Below are 15,881 nucleotides of genomic sequence, written 5' to 3'. Positions count from 1 at the left end.
CTTACAAGGCCTAGATCCTAGATTATTCAGGCTCTGCTGTGATGCAAGAAAGCATGATGCTTGTTCCATGAAAGTTCCATGTTCCATGAAAGCTTGTTATCCTATTACTCCCTTTTCAAGCAGAATTTTGAGACTGAAATAGTAAATTATACTCAAGATGTAGAGACATAACAACATTAGGAGAGACTACCGTTCTTCCTCAAATTTTACTCTGCCTTTATCTACAGTGAATAAAATCAGCTTTTTTTAAATTTTCCAGTGAATCAGTAAAACAAGTAGATGAAGACTTGATGTAGAAAAGAAAAATGAAACGACCTTATTACAAACATCTGAAATCCAAAACAAAAAAGAACTGGGACTGTATTGAGAGCTGAAACAGAACACAGGGACATGGCAAGATTCAACTAAACTAAATCCAATCATTTTAAACTTCTGTGAGATTTACTTTCTAACATACTATGTCTTTCCAAAATCTAGCTTCATTACATTTAAAGGAGCAGGGATATTTATATACAACAAAACTCATTAAGCAGCCATAGAACAATACATTTATGCTGTACGCTACCCCAGTCATTCACAATCATATGTGATCCCACTCCAAGAGCTGGATGGGCATTTTACCCTGTTAGTCATATAACACTTCATTTAATATTCATAATACACTCTGCAAGAGGTGTTTCAGATTCTGCATCAATAATCTATGCTATTCTGTTTCACATGTGAAATCATAATGAAGTTACATTGTTAAATATACAAAAACTAGGACAAATAATTCAGTATCAAATTAGAATAGAGTTCTATTAATACGCATCTAAAACCAGACACAATAGAAACAAAACCCATCATCAGATATCTGTACCCTGAAAAATCTTCAGGAGGTCCTTCATCTGATCCTTATATTGTTCCAACTGTTTACGTAAATCATACAGTCCTTCAAGTCGTGTTGAGGGCAGTGAATCACAAACACTAACTGAGAGAAAGCGATTAATTTCCTGAAAAACAACATTTTGTTATAAGTACATTCAACATACAATAAAAGCTGTAAGTAAAGGAATGCTTCTCAGCAGTCCACAACATGGAAATTAATGCAGGCAAGGTAAGGATGGAGACCTACAGTCTCTTACAGTTTCTGAAACAGGCAGTAAAAAAAAATTAAAAAATCACATCTAATTTAGATCTGTCTCAACTATATATACAGCTCAAAAACTACTTTTCTTTCTAAGGTTTGTATTGAAAAACTACTGTCACGAGATATAATTTAAAACGTAGTTACCTCCAAAAGAGAATATGGTCCTTTACTGTATTTTATCTTCAGTTGAGTTGTTCGCAACTCTTCAAAAGCAGGGTATTCAGGAAAAGGATCTAAGCGTTTGATTGCTTGGTAGAGATATTCATTATCTTTATTGTCTATCACCAGGTACTTCAACAAGCCTAAGACCTGAACATAAAAAACAAAAGAAAAAAAAAAAGATAAACAATTTTGAGCCATAGCTCTTATCTAGGTTATAAAGTCTGCATTTCCCTCAGATCCAATAAACTGCAAACTGTACAAAAAACTGCTAAGATAATTTATTTACGTTATTAAAAACTGTAAAATTTTTAGAGGCATGGGGAAATCACACATACCCTGAAAAGAAGTTCTTGCTATTGCCTGTTGCCTAACTGACATCAAAGAATTTATTACCACAGCCTGATCTTTTATCCTGCCTTTTGATTATGCTGATTTCAAGTATTGGTCAGCACAATCATCACAGCATTGGCTATGTTTCAGCAATACACTGCATCCAAGCAGTCATTCTGATCTTACTGTGTCACAGAATCAGTAACCTGAAATCCTGAGAAAAGTCTAAAAATAATGATTTACTGCCCAAACCACTGAGTTCTGGCAGAATGTTTCATAATAAATCTATAACTTAAATAAATACTTGTATGCTGGACAACACAATCCTTCGAGAAAATGCTATTTTGTGCTTTACTCATAACTACTCACTACCTACATAAATGACAACGGACAAGGGATAAATACAAACAACAGCAACTCAAACCTACCTGTGGCTGAATCTTAGGCTGGTCCACAGCAAGAGGTATCAGTGTTCCTACAATAACATGAAGGTGGCTCTCCAGAGCATCATTGCAACACGTAACTGCTGTGTGGCAAACACGCTGAAGAAGATCACAACAGAGTGAAAAGCTGCGCACGGATACATCTCTAAAGACAGGGGGTCTGCCACAGGAAACAAAAAGTGAAATTAAAGAAACACAAATTGTCATTGTCTCAAGTATTAACCTATTATGAAACAGGGACAAAGAGAGGAAGAGGAGCAATACAACTAATCTTCATGGGAACAACTGATCTGAACTTAACAATTCAATCAGCTCTAACGATTTAGCTCAGGAGACACGTGGGAACCGAAACTCACAGAAGTTGACTGACTCACTTTAGTAAATGGAGTAAAGTACAAGCAGAAGAATACATAATCAAAAGGAAAAATAATAATAATAAAAAGGCTTTCAATTATTTGTCAGAAGTTTTAATCTTAAATTCCAAAATTGTCAAAGAAAAGCAGTGTAAGTTCAGGAAATTTCAATTCCTTCTATAAATGAATTAACATCTAAGAACCATACAGATACAAAAGAGTACAAGAACAAGAAAGCACAGATACAACATAGTGTGACTGTCACACTTACCTGCTGCTGATGTGGTGAATCAGAGTATAAATCACATCTCGGAGGACAAAAGCCCACGCTCCTCCTAAACCATCTTTTATTTCTTTGAGTAACAGACTAACAAAGAAGTGATAAATTATAAGAACTCTGTGCTTCTTGTATATATTGTTTGTATCCGATGCATGCTTACAAAGGGCTAGCAGAATTTTCTGGAAAGAATCCTAGAAATAAACAGAACTATGAGTAAAAAGATTATTCATAATGCCAATAGAAATATACTTCATAGCAAGAAAAAATTAAGTTTTATATATATATATATATATATATATATATATATATATATATATGTATATGTATATAGATACACACACATACATACACATATATATAAACTAATTCCACTGGTTGGCAGTACTAATTTCTATGCTCATATGTTTTAGATAAACACACTTCAGAAAGTTGTCTTCTTTATCTTATTTTTAGATTGTTTATGGATTGGCAAAGTAAGTTGAGCTTTTGCAACATAAGCAGTAAAACAGTACAATCTCTGAGAAGACACATTTCTGAGGAACTATGCTAGAAGACAGGAAGATTTTTAAGATTTATTGCAAGGATGTCTAATTTTATATGCCTTCCTATCTACTATTAACAATAAAAAAAATCAAATGTCTAAAAATACGAGTATTTCATTTTCATTAAGAGAAGCTAATTTTTATATTTCAATTGTAGACAATAACTAGATACAACTGTCCAAAAATAATTACTTTAGAATGTTCATCAGACATATGCCAAAGAAAAAATTTGCATCTAAATAGTGTCTGGTATGCATGCATTTCCCCAACCTTCAAAACAACTCCAGTTATTCATTACTGTAAATGTACTATACAATACAATTCAACTTCAACCCTGGAATTTCAGTAAGGTTATCATGTCCCTGTACTGAGGACTGCTTTCTTTTCAGAAGCAGCACAGACAAGTTCCTAAGATTGGATTTTTCCTCAAATATACATAGTGAAAAAGTCTAGTTAAACTAAAAAGTATCCAAAAGAAGAGTTTTATATTGTTAAGGAAAAATTAGACATCATGACATACTTACAGGGCTTTTAGAAAGAACTGCAATGAGACTTTTTAGTTTGCTTTTATGACAGTTGCTAATGTGGTCCAAGGTTGCCTTAATCACATAAGAAGGAAAATGAGGAGGATTAGGAACAGGATCCAATTCCCTGAGTGAGCAAACAAGAGATGTTTGGTTTTTTTTTTTCCTATAATCAATTCCCATGTATTAAATGAAATAAACCTCATGGAATAGCCAGATAACTTCTAGAAGCTCTTCTCTGCTTTCAGTAAGGCAGAAGCTCCAAAAACACATTTTATTTTGAACCATCCTGTTGCACCTGTATGGCAGCTTTCTAGATCTCTTTTTTTTTTTTTTTTTTTTTTGAAAGATTATACTGCTAAGAAACCAATCATTAGTCTTATCTATGGCACTTTGTAGGAAAATTTAATTGCAAGTCATGGGGTGAAGCTTCTGCATTTCTAGTTCTGGGAACAATTTACCTGAAAAAGAAGGAACTGGGAATCTTTCTTCAGAGAGTAAAATTCTACATGGTCCAAGATAGAACTGATCTAAACAGACACTGCCATAGTCCTGACTTCCTCAACATACAATAAAATTCTCATGCCTGCTTATTCATTCTTTCAATTAGCTGAAATATTATGCAGAAAATCTCCTTACTGCTCTTGGGGAATGACTACTGGGAAATTACGCACACAATATATCATTGCAACTGAAAATAAAGTCCTTTAATTCTCAACTTTAAAGTTACCGTGGAAACATAGAATTACCAAGGCTGGAAAAGACCTCCAAGATTATCCAGTCCAATCATCCCCTGTCACCTGCTTTTACCTCACTAAATCAGGTCCATCAGTACAACAACTAAATGTTTCTTGAACACAAAACGCGTGAAGGGCATATTTTAATGCACAAAATTATATGGATATACAGCATTTTAAAAATCTGTAAGTACGTACCTAACATATTTACTTAGATGAGATCCCTCTTCTGCCTTAGCATTAGGTGGTTCATGTAAAGTCATCAGAAGTTCAACCACAATCTCTGATAAATTATTATGAGATAAATTGTCGATTTGCTAGGGGGGAAAAGAAGTGTTTTAGAAAGAAAAAAGCAGTTAAAGTAATTTAACATTTCTTTAGCAGCAGAGGAAATATTTTCTTGTGTGGATTCCCTATTTGTTAAAATATCCAAGACATACAAATTATTCAGAAACAACTATTGGCCAGGTCTCATTTTTGACAGCCAAAGGTAGAACAGTTAACTTTTACTCTGGATTTTACAGAATCACAGAATTGCAGGCATTGGAAGGGACTTAAGAGATCATAGAATCACAGAATCACAGAATGGCCCACATTGAAAAGGACCACAATGTTGATCTAGTTTCAATCCCCCTGCTATGTGCAGGTTGCCAACCACCAGACCAGGCTGCTCAGACCCCCTGCTAAAGCAGCTTCCCTACAATAGGTCGCATAGGTAGACATCCAGACAGGTCTTGAAAATCTCCATAGGAGACTGCACAACCTCTCTGGGCAACCTTTCTTTGGGGAAAAAAAATATATATTTATATTTATAAATAAAATAATAATAATGATGTTTTACTACAGGTTCTGAATACAGAGCCTGCCTCTGGAGAAGAAGAAGGATCTTCTTCTGAAGTATGAAAACATTTTAAGAGGAAAAGATGATGTAGGTAAAGAGATGCGTAACAGATGAATTCAAGGTGGTTTAGTTTTTCAATTTTAAATAAATAAATAGATAGATAAATAGATAAATAAATACACTTCAAACCCACTGAAAGATTCTATTGAATATATACTTGAAAAATTTGGGATACAAATTCAGCTTGTTTGCTTTTATCACAGCAAAAATCTTCTACCTTTAAACCTGAACTATCGGCATTTTTACAGAATGTATAAAAACTTATTTCAAGTCTGTTCGAAGTCACGCAACTCAATTTACACATTTAAAACAGATACCTGTTTCCCTAAGCAGTTTTCATCCTTGAGCACATCGTAGACTTTAGAAGCTGTCTCTCTTTGCTCTGCTACTTCCTTCTGACCGTGGCTTTCATAGGCAAAATGTGGGAGGATGTTCACAAGTATCTTGGGAAAACAGTCTGCCAGAACTTGCCTCCAGTCTTTTCCAATCTTGCTACCAAGTGATTTCACATCTTCAAACTGACTTCTAATCACCAGGTGTGGAACCAAAACTTTATAACAAGACCTACATGCAGCAAATACATTTTCAAAATCTCCTTGAAATTACACTTTTGAAAAAATCTCAAGCACAATATAGCAACTATCATTCCTCTTCAGGATCCCTCCATAACTAGACTTACAATAAATGTCTTCCTACTGCTATAGGAAAAATCCTTGCAGAATTGCTATAGTATGCAATATACTTGGAATACAAGCTGTCAGTACCTTTTCCAACAATAAATGTAACTGCATTTAGAAATACAAAATCCTCTGTCATAATCTAGATAAACTGCTTTTGTATAGAAAACATACCTGTAAAATTCCTCAAGACCATTATAGTTCAGAAGAACATAAGGAAAGGCAGACAGGCTATATCCACTGTCCTTTATTTTCAGCCACTCCACCACCAAATAGTCCAAATGTGATGTCATGAAGTCTTCTATATTCTTATAGCCAAAAATGTCAGACACTTTCTTCAAAACCTGTGCATTAAGCAAGATTATAAAGTAGAATGCAGCATGATATTATGGCATTCTGAAAGCATTACACCTCCATGTCCTTCCCCTGCTTCTGAATGCATATTTGTGCAACTCAGTTCCTATTTAGCATGGGCTATTTTTACTTTTTTTTTTTTTTTTTTTTTTAATTGCTGTACCTCTGAATGAGGCAATAAGGAACTGCATCTACACTGTGAGAAGTAGTGTGCAAAAAAAGGACAAAGCAGTATACATTATGCTGGATAAAGACTGCACATAGAAGTGGTAATGAATAGGAAAGATGGGAGAAAATGGAGAGAACAGATACACAGAAAAACCACCAGAGTGATAAACTGCAGTAGAAATACTGACAATTTCAGTACACCTTTGTGACAGCAACACAACAATTCCAAGACACAAACCTTCTTCTAATACACTGCATTTTCTTTATGTATTTTCCATTTTGAAAAACTCACTTTCACTGGATAGAAAGATTTGCTTAAATGGTGCTAAAATCTTTAATGTACAAAAATCTAGTTGTATTTCAGACCTGTGCTTCTAAGGTAGATCACTATACAGATAATTAGATACTATTACACATTTTTTCAGATTTATCACGTTAGTCATAGACTGCATTAGAAAATTTAACAACTTCCAACACTAACAAAAGCATTTTATACCATTACAATATTGCTTTGCTTAATTTACAACCTAAATACAAATGAAATTTTTTACTTGCCTTTTTCACAAGGTGAGGTTCTAATCCATTCTCTTTCACAGACTGGCAAATAGCAAACAAAGCTTGCTTTTCACATACAGGACTGCAGCACAGAACCATGGTTATGAGCATCAGCAAAACTGCTTTCCTATTACACTGTTTGTCCAAAACGTCTTCAGGATTTGCATCACCACTGAACTTCAAATAGGAAATAATGACAAAATTATAAAAATGCTGTTAAAGAAATCTCCAAATTAATAAATGAGGATACATAACTTAAAATGAAGGGCACTGACATAAATGCTTCTGAAAATCTTGCCTTGGTAGCTTAAGAATTACTTTCCCTAGCTGCCTGCTGCACTCCTTAACCAGTAGTTCCTGTCTCCGGCATCTCAGCACACATGCTTGTACCTCATATACTCCAGTTCATATTTAAACATCAGCAATTCAAAATAAGGCAACATACTGTACAGAGAAAAGACTGAAGCACTAAGTCTCCTTTTGCTTATCTGCAAAATTTACTGCCTCCAAAACAGACACTGCAGCAGGAGTTTCCTTGCCTTTCTTTTCTAAATAATTTCCCTACAAATAACATGTATATTACCATGTAAGAAAAAACACCAACAACCGATGCACGCAGGAACTGTTTTGTTATTCAAACACAGTTCTTCATTCCTAATGCACAGTGCTGGCAAGTGACACACACTGAATAAAAGCAACATGAAACAGCAAGCCAAGAACAGGAGATAATGAGAGATGATAGCAAGCTGAGGTGACAGAGGCAAAAGAAAAATTAGATGAAACAATGACACGTTGGAGCAATGGAGAGCTGGTGGTGAGAGTACAAAGAGGTTGAATGAGATGACTGAGGGTTAAACCCTCCACAGTAAGTCCAAGATATAGGACAGCAAGTCAAACCAACAGAGAGAGAAAGCACAATCAAGGGATAACATGCAGAAAGATGGCAGAGCAACAGACAAACACAATATGGAAAATGTAGATGGTTTGGCATGATAGCAACTATGAGAGCAAAGTAAAAGACGCTAATAATAAAAATAATAGTTAATGGAATTCCACAGTAACATACACTACTGTATTTCCAGTTTCTACAACTGAATTTTCTTCTGAATATTTTATTTTTTTAAGCAAATTTTCATTTTGTGGAAATCACTGCTCTAGTACCACTGGAAACATGATCTTACTGAAATCTACAGGTTTTTTTAATGCTATTTCACAATTTGAATTTACTTTGCCTCCTATTCACTATTTGTGTTTTCTAGAATATTATGGCTCCCTTTCTCTTTGATTCTTAAGTGTTACAGTAGTGAAAAGTGCAACAACAAATAGTACCACAGAGTCTGGAACATACACTGAATGAGTCTAGAAACTTGTCATGTGGGCTAAAAAGCAACTACCTATATGTATAAACGACTTCTTGTCTACCACCATTTCACCACCTCAGATTATCAAACATCTGGAAGAATTAATATTCTCAGAAAACTAAACACATCTATTTCAGAAATTAGCTTATTCATAACCTGAAAATTTGGCAAAACTAATGACTAGGTCTTGTTACCGGATTTCCCATTCCTTCCTGAACTCTGAGATACACATTCTCAAAAGCCTTTTGCTGGAGCTTCAAGGGAAGAGGTTTTGACAATCCAGAAGAATCTCTCTGTTTCACATCTTGAAACAAACTTTAAAAAAAAAAAAAAAAGATTTATTAGCATAATATTTCATTTAGTTTATTTACAGCATATAACAGATAATTAGATTTTGCTTTTCTGAATGCTCTAATATTTTTCTTAACTTTCTTATACAGCAATCCTTCCATTCTATCCCTCAAACATTATCAGTAACAGTAAGAACATCTGCTGGGCCTAAATGATGGTGAAAAGCTTGACAAGCAAGTTTCCTAGTGTCAGTCAACGAAGGAATCCAAACTTCAGTTGCCTGCCACAATGGAACACCCCCTGTCATGAAGTATGTTGGAAATACATTTACTGAACAGATATATATGTATAAAGAGATTCTCAAATAATTCTTAAATTCTCACTTCCATTTGCAACAAAAATTGCAACACAACAGTGGACTGGACCAAAAGGAATTCTAGCCACTTCTAAACAAATGAGCACAGATACCTAAGGAAGACTACCACATACTTGCCTTAAACATATAATTCCCCCGAATATATGGTAATATTTGACCACAGGGGGGTCTATGCAGATCATGAATTAGAGACTGTATTTAGTACCCCTTAATTATTTCCTGTTTCATGGATTTTTGAACCCCTGTAAACTTCTGGCATCCAGACATACTTGGGATAGCTGAATGTTGCACGAAGATGTAAACAATATATCCTTAGAATCTTGAATGTGGTAGTTCTACTTGATGTCCTCTACTCTTTAAAAAGAAAAGACTGCCAAATTTAATTTTGTTCCACTTTTGTAGTTTTGTAATACCTCCTGCAATTCATCTCTGCTGGGGCAGAAGTGTTCCAATTTGTACAGTGAACAGATGTATGTAAAATATTTCTTACTTCTGAACATTCCTTCTATATATTTTTGAGATACGGAGAAAAAGCTGCACATGCTATTCAAAATACCATCCACCCTTTGAAGTAATTTTTATGTTAAAGAATGTAATCTATTTCTAAACTATTTCATATTTGAGTTTTGCATAACAAATCCAGAGTAAAATTTACAATTATATACACATTTTTATTTATATGCACAAATATACACACACACACACACAGGCAACAGAGACAACATTTAAACACCTTAATGAATTAACTTGGTAGGCTTCTATTTCCCTCAAGATCAAAGGACCAAGACTACTGAAAACAGTAGCTATACAGAAGCAGAAGTAAGGCCCAGTTAAGTGAAACTCACTGTTACAAACAACAAGAAAAAAAAATCTACATCATCACCTGGTAATTGACTTTGCAGCAAGAATAGAAACTTGATGGTGACTATCTGCAAGAAAATGTGGGAAAACCTCACTCACAGGAAGATCTTCATTTTTTACATTAAGGAGAGCCCACTTTGAATAAGGATCAGCCTGAAGAAAATACACAGAAGTCTTACGATGAAATGTAAACTGATACATGCAAAAAAATCTCTAGATACTGCCTTCAAGTACATCTTAAATTATATACTTCACACGTTAAAACGTTTCAGTAAAACTGGGATTACCTCAAGCAGGGCTTTCATGCAGTTTAAAAGTGCCACTCTTACTGGTGCCGTGCATCTCTTTCCTTGAGCTAATTTCCTGAAATGGGAAACATTTGAATAACTGAAAAAGCTGCCAATAATTTTTAGTAAAAGTCTAACAAGTTTCTTTCTGCTGCTGGTAGTTCACTACTTTGTGCTCAATAGTTATTTTGGCAGAATTTGATGATTTTATTGGTAATCTACAATTATAAATGATACTCATTCATGGTTGCTGAAGGTATCACTTGTAGCTACTCATCCAATTTAGATATGGCACTCAGGGACATGGTTCAGTGGGCATCACTGTGATGGGCTGATGGTTGTACTAGATGGACTTAGAGGTCTTTTCCAACCTTAATGATTCCATGAATTCAGAGCACATTCTTTGTTAAATACAACTGTCATAAGGATTATAAAACTTTTAGATACAAATGATGCAGAAATTATGAAAAGTTCGACCCTGGATAAACAAAATGCATGCGGATTCATAGAATACCAACAGCAAGATACACAACAGCACTACACAACACTACACCACAGACTTCTACATTTAATAGATAAAACATACCAAAAGGCTCCAACAACTGTCAAAAATCGCCCTTGTGCAATCCTTGTCTCCTCACTATGTGCACTGGACTGGGCCAAATTTACTACTATAGGTAGCAAATTATTTAGAATTTCTTTGCACACATCTTGGTCTCGGCGGTACAAAGAACATACATCACTGTGAAAGTAAGAAAACAGAAAAACTTGAATCACTCAGCAGCCCCCAAATCCTCTAGCTGTTGAACTACAATGACTCTAATGCATGCTAAATAGTTTCTTTCTTACGAAAGAGGTGTAAGAAGCTTAAGAACTTCATCTACAGGCAGAAGGTTTTCTTCAACAGGGAGCTCCTTCAAGAGCAACAAGTACTGGGGAACAAAAAAAAAAAAAAAGGAAAAGAATTAGATAAAAAACAAAAACTATTACACACTTCTAGTAACTCTTCTACAAAATCCTGGAGTATGGATAAGTAATGTCAGCTCTTACATGCTAGAACCTGATCATCATTATCTATTTAACAAGTAATTAAATATAAACATCTTGCTTTTGTCATTATCAACTTAAAAAGCAGTACAAGAGCAGAAGTTCTGTAAAAAAATCTTACACTCACCACGTGCAGATGCAGCGGCTTTGCGCTATCAAAGATGCTGTCATCAATGAGCATTAACAGCTTCCTTTGTATATCAGAGGCTCGGAAGCTCACTGTCTGAATTTGGACAGTAGTTGCACAAACACATAAGAATCTCAGAATTTCAAGGTGAAGTAAATCCTGCTTTGTCAACTGTTCTTCAGCTAATGGGCTCACAGCACCTGAAAAGGAGACAAGCATGTAAGAAACGCCTCTACAAGGTTAATAAAATAACTTAATAAAATCGTATATCTTTATGAAACTAATTTGAGTTCTCCAATACACAGAGTACTAGCAACCTTTAAGTTTTCTTTGTTATTGAGCAGATGACTGCATCAGTAACTAGCTTCTTGAATGTTTCCTAACTCTAAGCTCCCCACGATAAATCAGAGACTTTCAATGTTATGAGACCATACATTTTCCAATCAGCACTACAAAGAACACAGCAGAACCATCTGTAGCTGTGTATTGTGTTGTTAGCCATTATTCAGGATATATTTTAAACCACAGACTCGAAACTTCCCTAACACTGAAATTATGACAGCTGCCACTATATTAATATCTGCAACCTAAAAGAAATGGCTACAACTATCATTTTTCTGTAGAAAATGCAGAGTTCTAACTTTCTGCAAACCCAAGCTCTTTAGAACTGTTTACTGAATTTCTGGAGAAGATATTTCTAAAGCCGTGATGGGAAAGAGAGATCAGCTCGTTGGCAGAAATGCAACATCACAATTTCTTTCTTCAATAATAAAACAGAAAACACAGTTCTGATTAGAAACTAAGGTATGTATAATTTTAACAAGAAATTAAAACAGAATAGAACATCAGTAAGTCTTAAAAGCAATAAGCACCTGCCCAGAGGACACACAAATTCATCCTCTTCCTCCTACAGGTCTAGAAGTGCAAGAAAGCTGATCCTGCCAAGAATTACTAATCAGGAAAAGGAGAGAGGTGAAATAGGACTACTTTTGAAGAAAATGAAGCACAATCTACTGACAGAGAGAGGTAGTACTTTCTCTTTTCTTCTTTTCCAAAACAACTGTCTGACGTTGGACAAGTTAACTAGTTTCCTATATCTTACTGCTGATTAAAATATAAAATAAACTTTCCCTTTCCTGATGATCTAAAATATCTTAATACATTTATAACCCTAAAGAAGTAAAAAATAATTACTGCTAAGAAAGCCTCTGGTTCAACTACTACTTGACTTGAAGTAGCACAATTTGACAATTACTGTCACTGAAGGAAAACAACTTGCCAAAACAAGGGCAGGGGTGAGGAGTTTCCTACATGTTTTGCCAACTTTTTTGGACACAGAGAAAGCTTACCTGTTACATTTTGCATCTCACCAGACTCATTTGTATCACTGATGTCAGTCACTGAATGATCATCAAACAGATCATCAGATATCTGATTATCTGCTTCCATCATACTCTCCTCAGGGTCATTCCCCACTAGGTCCACTTCTCCTAATTCACTTGGTTTTCCAGTAAAAGTCATCTGACAAAAATATCACATCACTTTAAAGTTGGCTTTTAATGACACGACACAGGCATAAAGTAATGAAAAACAGTACAATTTCCCAGTTAATTCAAACAGATGAAGAAAAAAAAGGGATACAGTGAAGTGAAGATTTCACGCCCTGTGGTAAGTCTGTCTTATAGCATATGAGATGTTTGATTTGAACTATTCTCTTTAGGACACAAACTTTCTGACACAGAAGCTCATCTTTGTGCTTTAGATGGTGCCAGTGACAGTCAGTATTTGAAAAAGAATCCTACAGAATATGCACAAACTTCTCACCATACCTCATAACTACACAGAAAGGAAGGCAGAGGACGTTTTTGAAAACACAGTAATTACTACTTCCTCCACTAGATGAAAGTGAAAAGAAGATTCCTAGCTCCCCTTCACCTGAAAAACAAAGCAATTTCCCTACTTCAACCTGACTACAGCACATTCACAAAAACCAGAAATTTCAAGAGGTGTACTAAATGCAGTTATGCACCACCCTACCACTTTTGTCACTGAGAAAGGGGAGAGAGTGAAAATTAAAAGACATAATATCAGTATCTTCAATAAAAACACCTTTATAGTGTTTTAAGGCACATAAATACATGGAACTATAACATAAAAAGAAGCTTTTAAAATTTGAACTTGCATTAAAGTTAAATGCCATGTGTTACAGTAATTTGTGTTCAAAATATACAAGTGCTAAACAAAAACGTTTCCAGTTAGAAATCTCCACAGAATTCAATGCATTTTAGTTTGTTTTTTCAATAATTAGTACCTCATTTTCTTTGCCTCCTAATTACTACACTGCAACATATATTCCTCTCATAGAAGAGCACACATTTAAAAATGCAGAGAAAGTACTTACCAGATTTTTGCAGATATCCAGAAGATCATTAATAAATTTTGATGTTAACAAACGCAGGAATAAATTAGACACCATCTTATTAGCACTGTTCTGTAAGAAAATAAGATGTATAAATAAGTTAATTCTGTTTTTTCAAGTACCATACATGTGATATCCAACTTTTTGATCTCATTAATGAAGAAGCAAACATTACTTCATGAGCTTTACCTTGGTACAATTGCATAAACACTTTGTACACTGCGTTATCAAGGTTCTCAGTGAGCCGAGCTGAGCATCTTCATTTAGTTTTTTGCTTGAGTTAGAAATGCTTTCTCCAACGTAATGAATGAGGGACTAGTAAAAATACAGCAGTTAAAATACATCAGTTAAATTCCTTTATATGTTGGCAGATACACAGCACACACATAAGGATGCACAGGATAGGATTCATGATTCTTGTGCATCATTCTTATAGCTTTGATACTTAGAGCCTGCATTAGCTGAGTATGGGCACATTTTTTGCTCTTTCCATTTTAACTATGTTTCACTCATCCTGCTACAGATGAATGACAAAGAGATGGCACAAACCTGTCTGAAACATTCAGCACAAAAGAAAAATACCTCTTCATAACATAAAGTTTTAGATTTTCATATTTGAGAAACCACCAGATAATAACAAAAACAATCACAGCTGTCTTCATATTGACATAAATGTCAAGTGATCTTAAAAATACCCCTGCATAAAAGACCTATAGAAGAGATGATTTTTTTTATCCTAAATGATCCTTTGTCTGCGTCACCACAATTATTTTACCTTTTTAAAGGGGATTATACAGAAAAGTATCAATATTCACAGAATTCTTTCCACCGATATATTGATATATTAATAGAAGTTCATTGACTGCTCATTTTAACCAGCAGTAACATATTTAAACCTTCCTCAAATGTTTTTTTTATTTTTTATTTTTTAAGCAGAATTGAGGGGAAATACCAAGTGTGCTGACATGAACAGAACTTTTAAAATGATTTCATACTTAATGTTATTTTTTTCACTTTAAGTTGCTCCCAACCAGGGTTGCTGCTTACCTTAGCTTTCTGAAACAACTCTGATTTACATGCATCCTCTTCAGTAAATACACCAGTGTAGCAATAGCAGCCAAGAACACCAACCAAGAGACTGACGCATCGGACAAGGTGTTCCACAGCAACAAGCTTAGACTAAATCAAATACACATTGTAAGTACCAGCGGTTCAATACAAAACATTTCCAACAGAACATAGAATTCTTTAGTCTCTTTTTAACACTTGTGTATATATCTCATACAAATATTTCATCAGAATTAACAAAGCTTTGCATACTAGTGTTTGGCATCTTGCAGTTGCCTTATCTCCACAACAAGTCCTTTTGGCCTCCCATGTTAATATTCTCTGCATGTTCCCTGGCCCTTATGCTTCTCTCTTTCAGTTATTTCTCCCACTCCTTTATGTTCCATAATCATAATGCTTTCATCACTCACATGTTCTGTTTAGCTGTTTTACCTTTTACTAAGATAACAATAGCCTAGTCAGGAACTGCAACACATTGCTACCACTGGCTCTTAGTATCTTAGTAAGTTTGTAAGTTCTTCTTTCTTCTTAGCACCCGTCTTGTCAACAAATAAATGTCACAGAGGATTGTGTATGCATGCAAGCTTACTGGCAAAAATATTTTGGAGAACTATTTTACTTACGTAAATTATTTGAATCAAAGGAGGAGAAACAACAAACAAATATTTTTAATTTCTCCAGAACAGAAACCTAAGAGGATTGATACGACATTCTTGAAAAGCAGGTATCTAAAACAGGTGAGTAAATGCATGTGTACACACCACTTTTACACATGGAAACCCAAGAATAAGTTTTACAACACTCAACTGAAGTGCCTCCTTTCAGGCCTCAGCACTGCCTCTTTTATCTCACCAAATATTACAGGACCTTGACATTGAGTTGCAAGGGC

General features: G+C 34.8%; 1 protein-coding gene across 3 annotated transcripts in view; it reads right to left on the bottom strand.

Moving 5' to 3' along the window:
* ATM (ATM serine/threonine kinase) overlaps positions 1-15,881 on the bottom strand; it is a 58,971-nt gene that overhangs the window by 28,236 nt on the left and 14,854 nt on the right. For 2 of the 3 annotated variants that reach the window (XM_052670887.1, XM_052670888.1), the window contains exons 14-32: positions 14,972-15,103; positions 14,114-14,239; positions 13,907-13,996; positions 12,855-13,026; positions 11,506-11,705; positions 11,181-11,263; positions 10,918-11,073; positions 10,332-10,407; positions 10,067-10,197; positions 8,711-8,831; positions 7,156-7,332; positions 6,253-6,422; positions 5,719-5,965; positions 4,699-4,817; positions 3,764-3,890; positions 2,689-2,888; positions 2,050-2,224; positions 1,274-1,438; positions 860-992 (exon numbers count right to left, since the gene is read on the bottom strand). In XM_052670887.1, coding sequence (XP_052526847.1) covers positions 860-992; positions 1,274-1,438; positions 2,050-2,224; positions 2,689-2,888; positions 3,764-3,890; positions 4,699-4,817; positions 5,719-5,965; positions 6,253-6,422; positions 7,156-7,332; positions 8,711-8,831; positions 10,067-10,197; positions 10,332-10,407; positions 10,918-11,073; positions 11,181-11,263; positions 11,506-11,705; positions 12,855-13,026; positions 13,907-13,996; positions 14,114-14,239; positions 14,972-15,103 — 2,800 coding nt within the window. The remainder of the gene's footprint in view (positions 1-859; positions 993-1,273; positions 1,439-2,049; positions 2,225-2,688; positions 2,889-3,763; positions 3,891-4,698; positions 4,818-5,718; positions 5,966-6,252; positions 6,423-7,155; positions 7,333-8,710; positions 8,832-10,066; positions 10,198-10,331; positions 10,408-10,917; positions 11,074-11,180; positions 11,264-11,505; positions 11,706-12,854; positions 13,027-13,906; positions 13,997-14,113; positions 14,240-14,971; positions 15,104-15,881) is intronic. The other variant, XM_052670889.1, reaches the window with a different exon arrangement.

This window comes from Tympanuchus pallidicinctus, unplaced genomic scaffold (assembly GCF_026119805.1).
Source record: "Tympanuchus pallidicinctus isolate F22 unplaced genomic scaffold, pur_lepc_1.0 scaffold11, whole genome shotgun sequence".
In the NCBI taxonomy this organism is placed as follows: domain Eukaryota; kingdom Metazoa; phylum Chordata; class Aves; order Galliformes; family Phasianidae; genus Tympanuchus; species Tympanuchus pallidicinctus.
The sequence above is the reverse complement of the archived record's forward strand: the minus strand, read 5'-3'. Positions and strand labels throughout refer to the sequence as shown.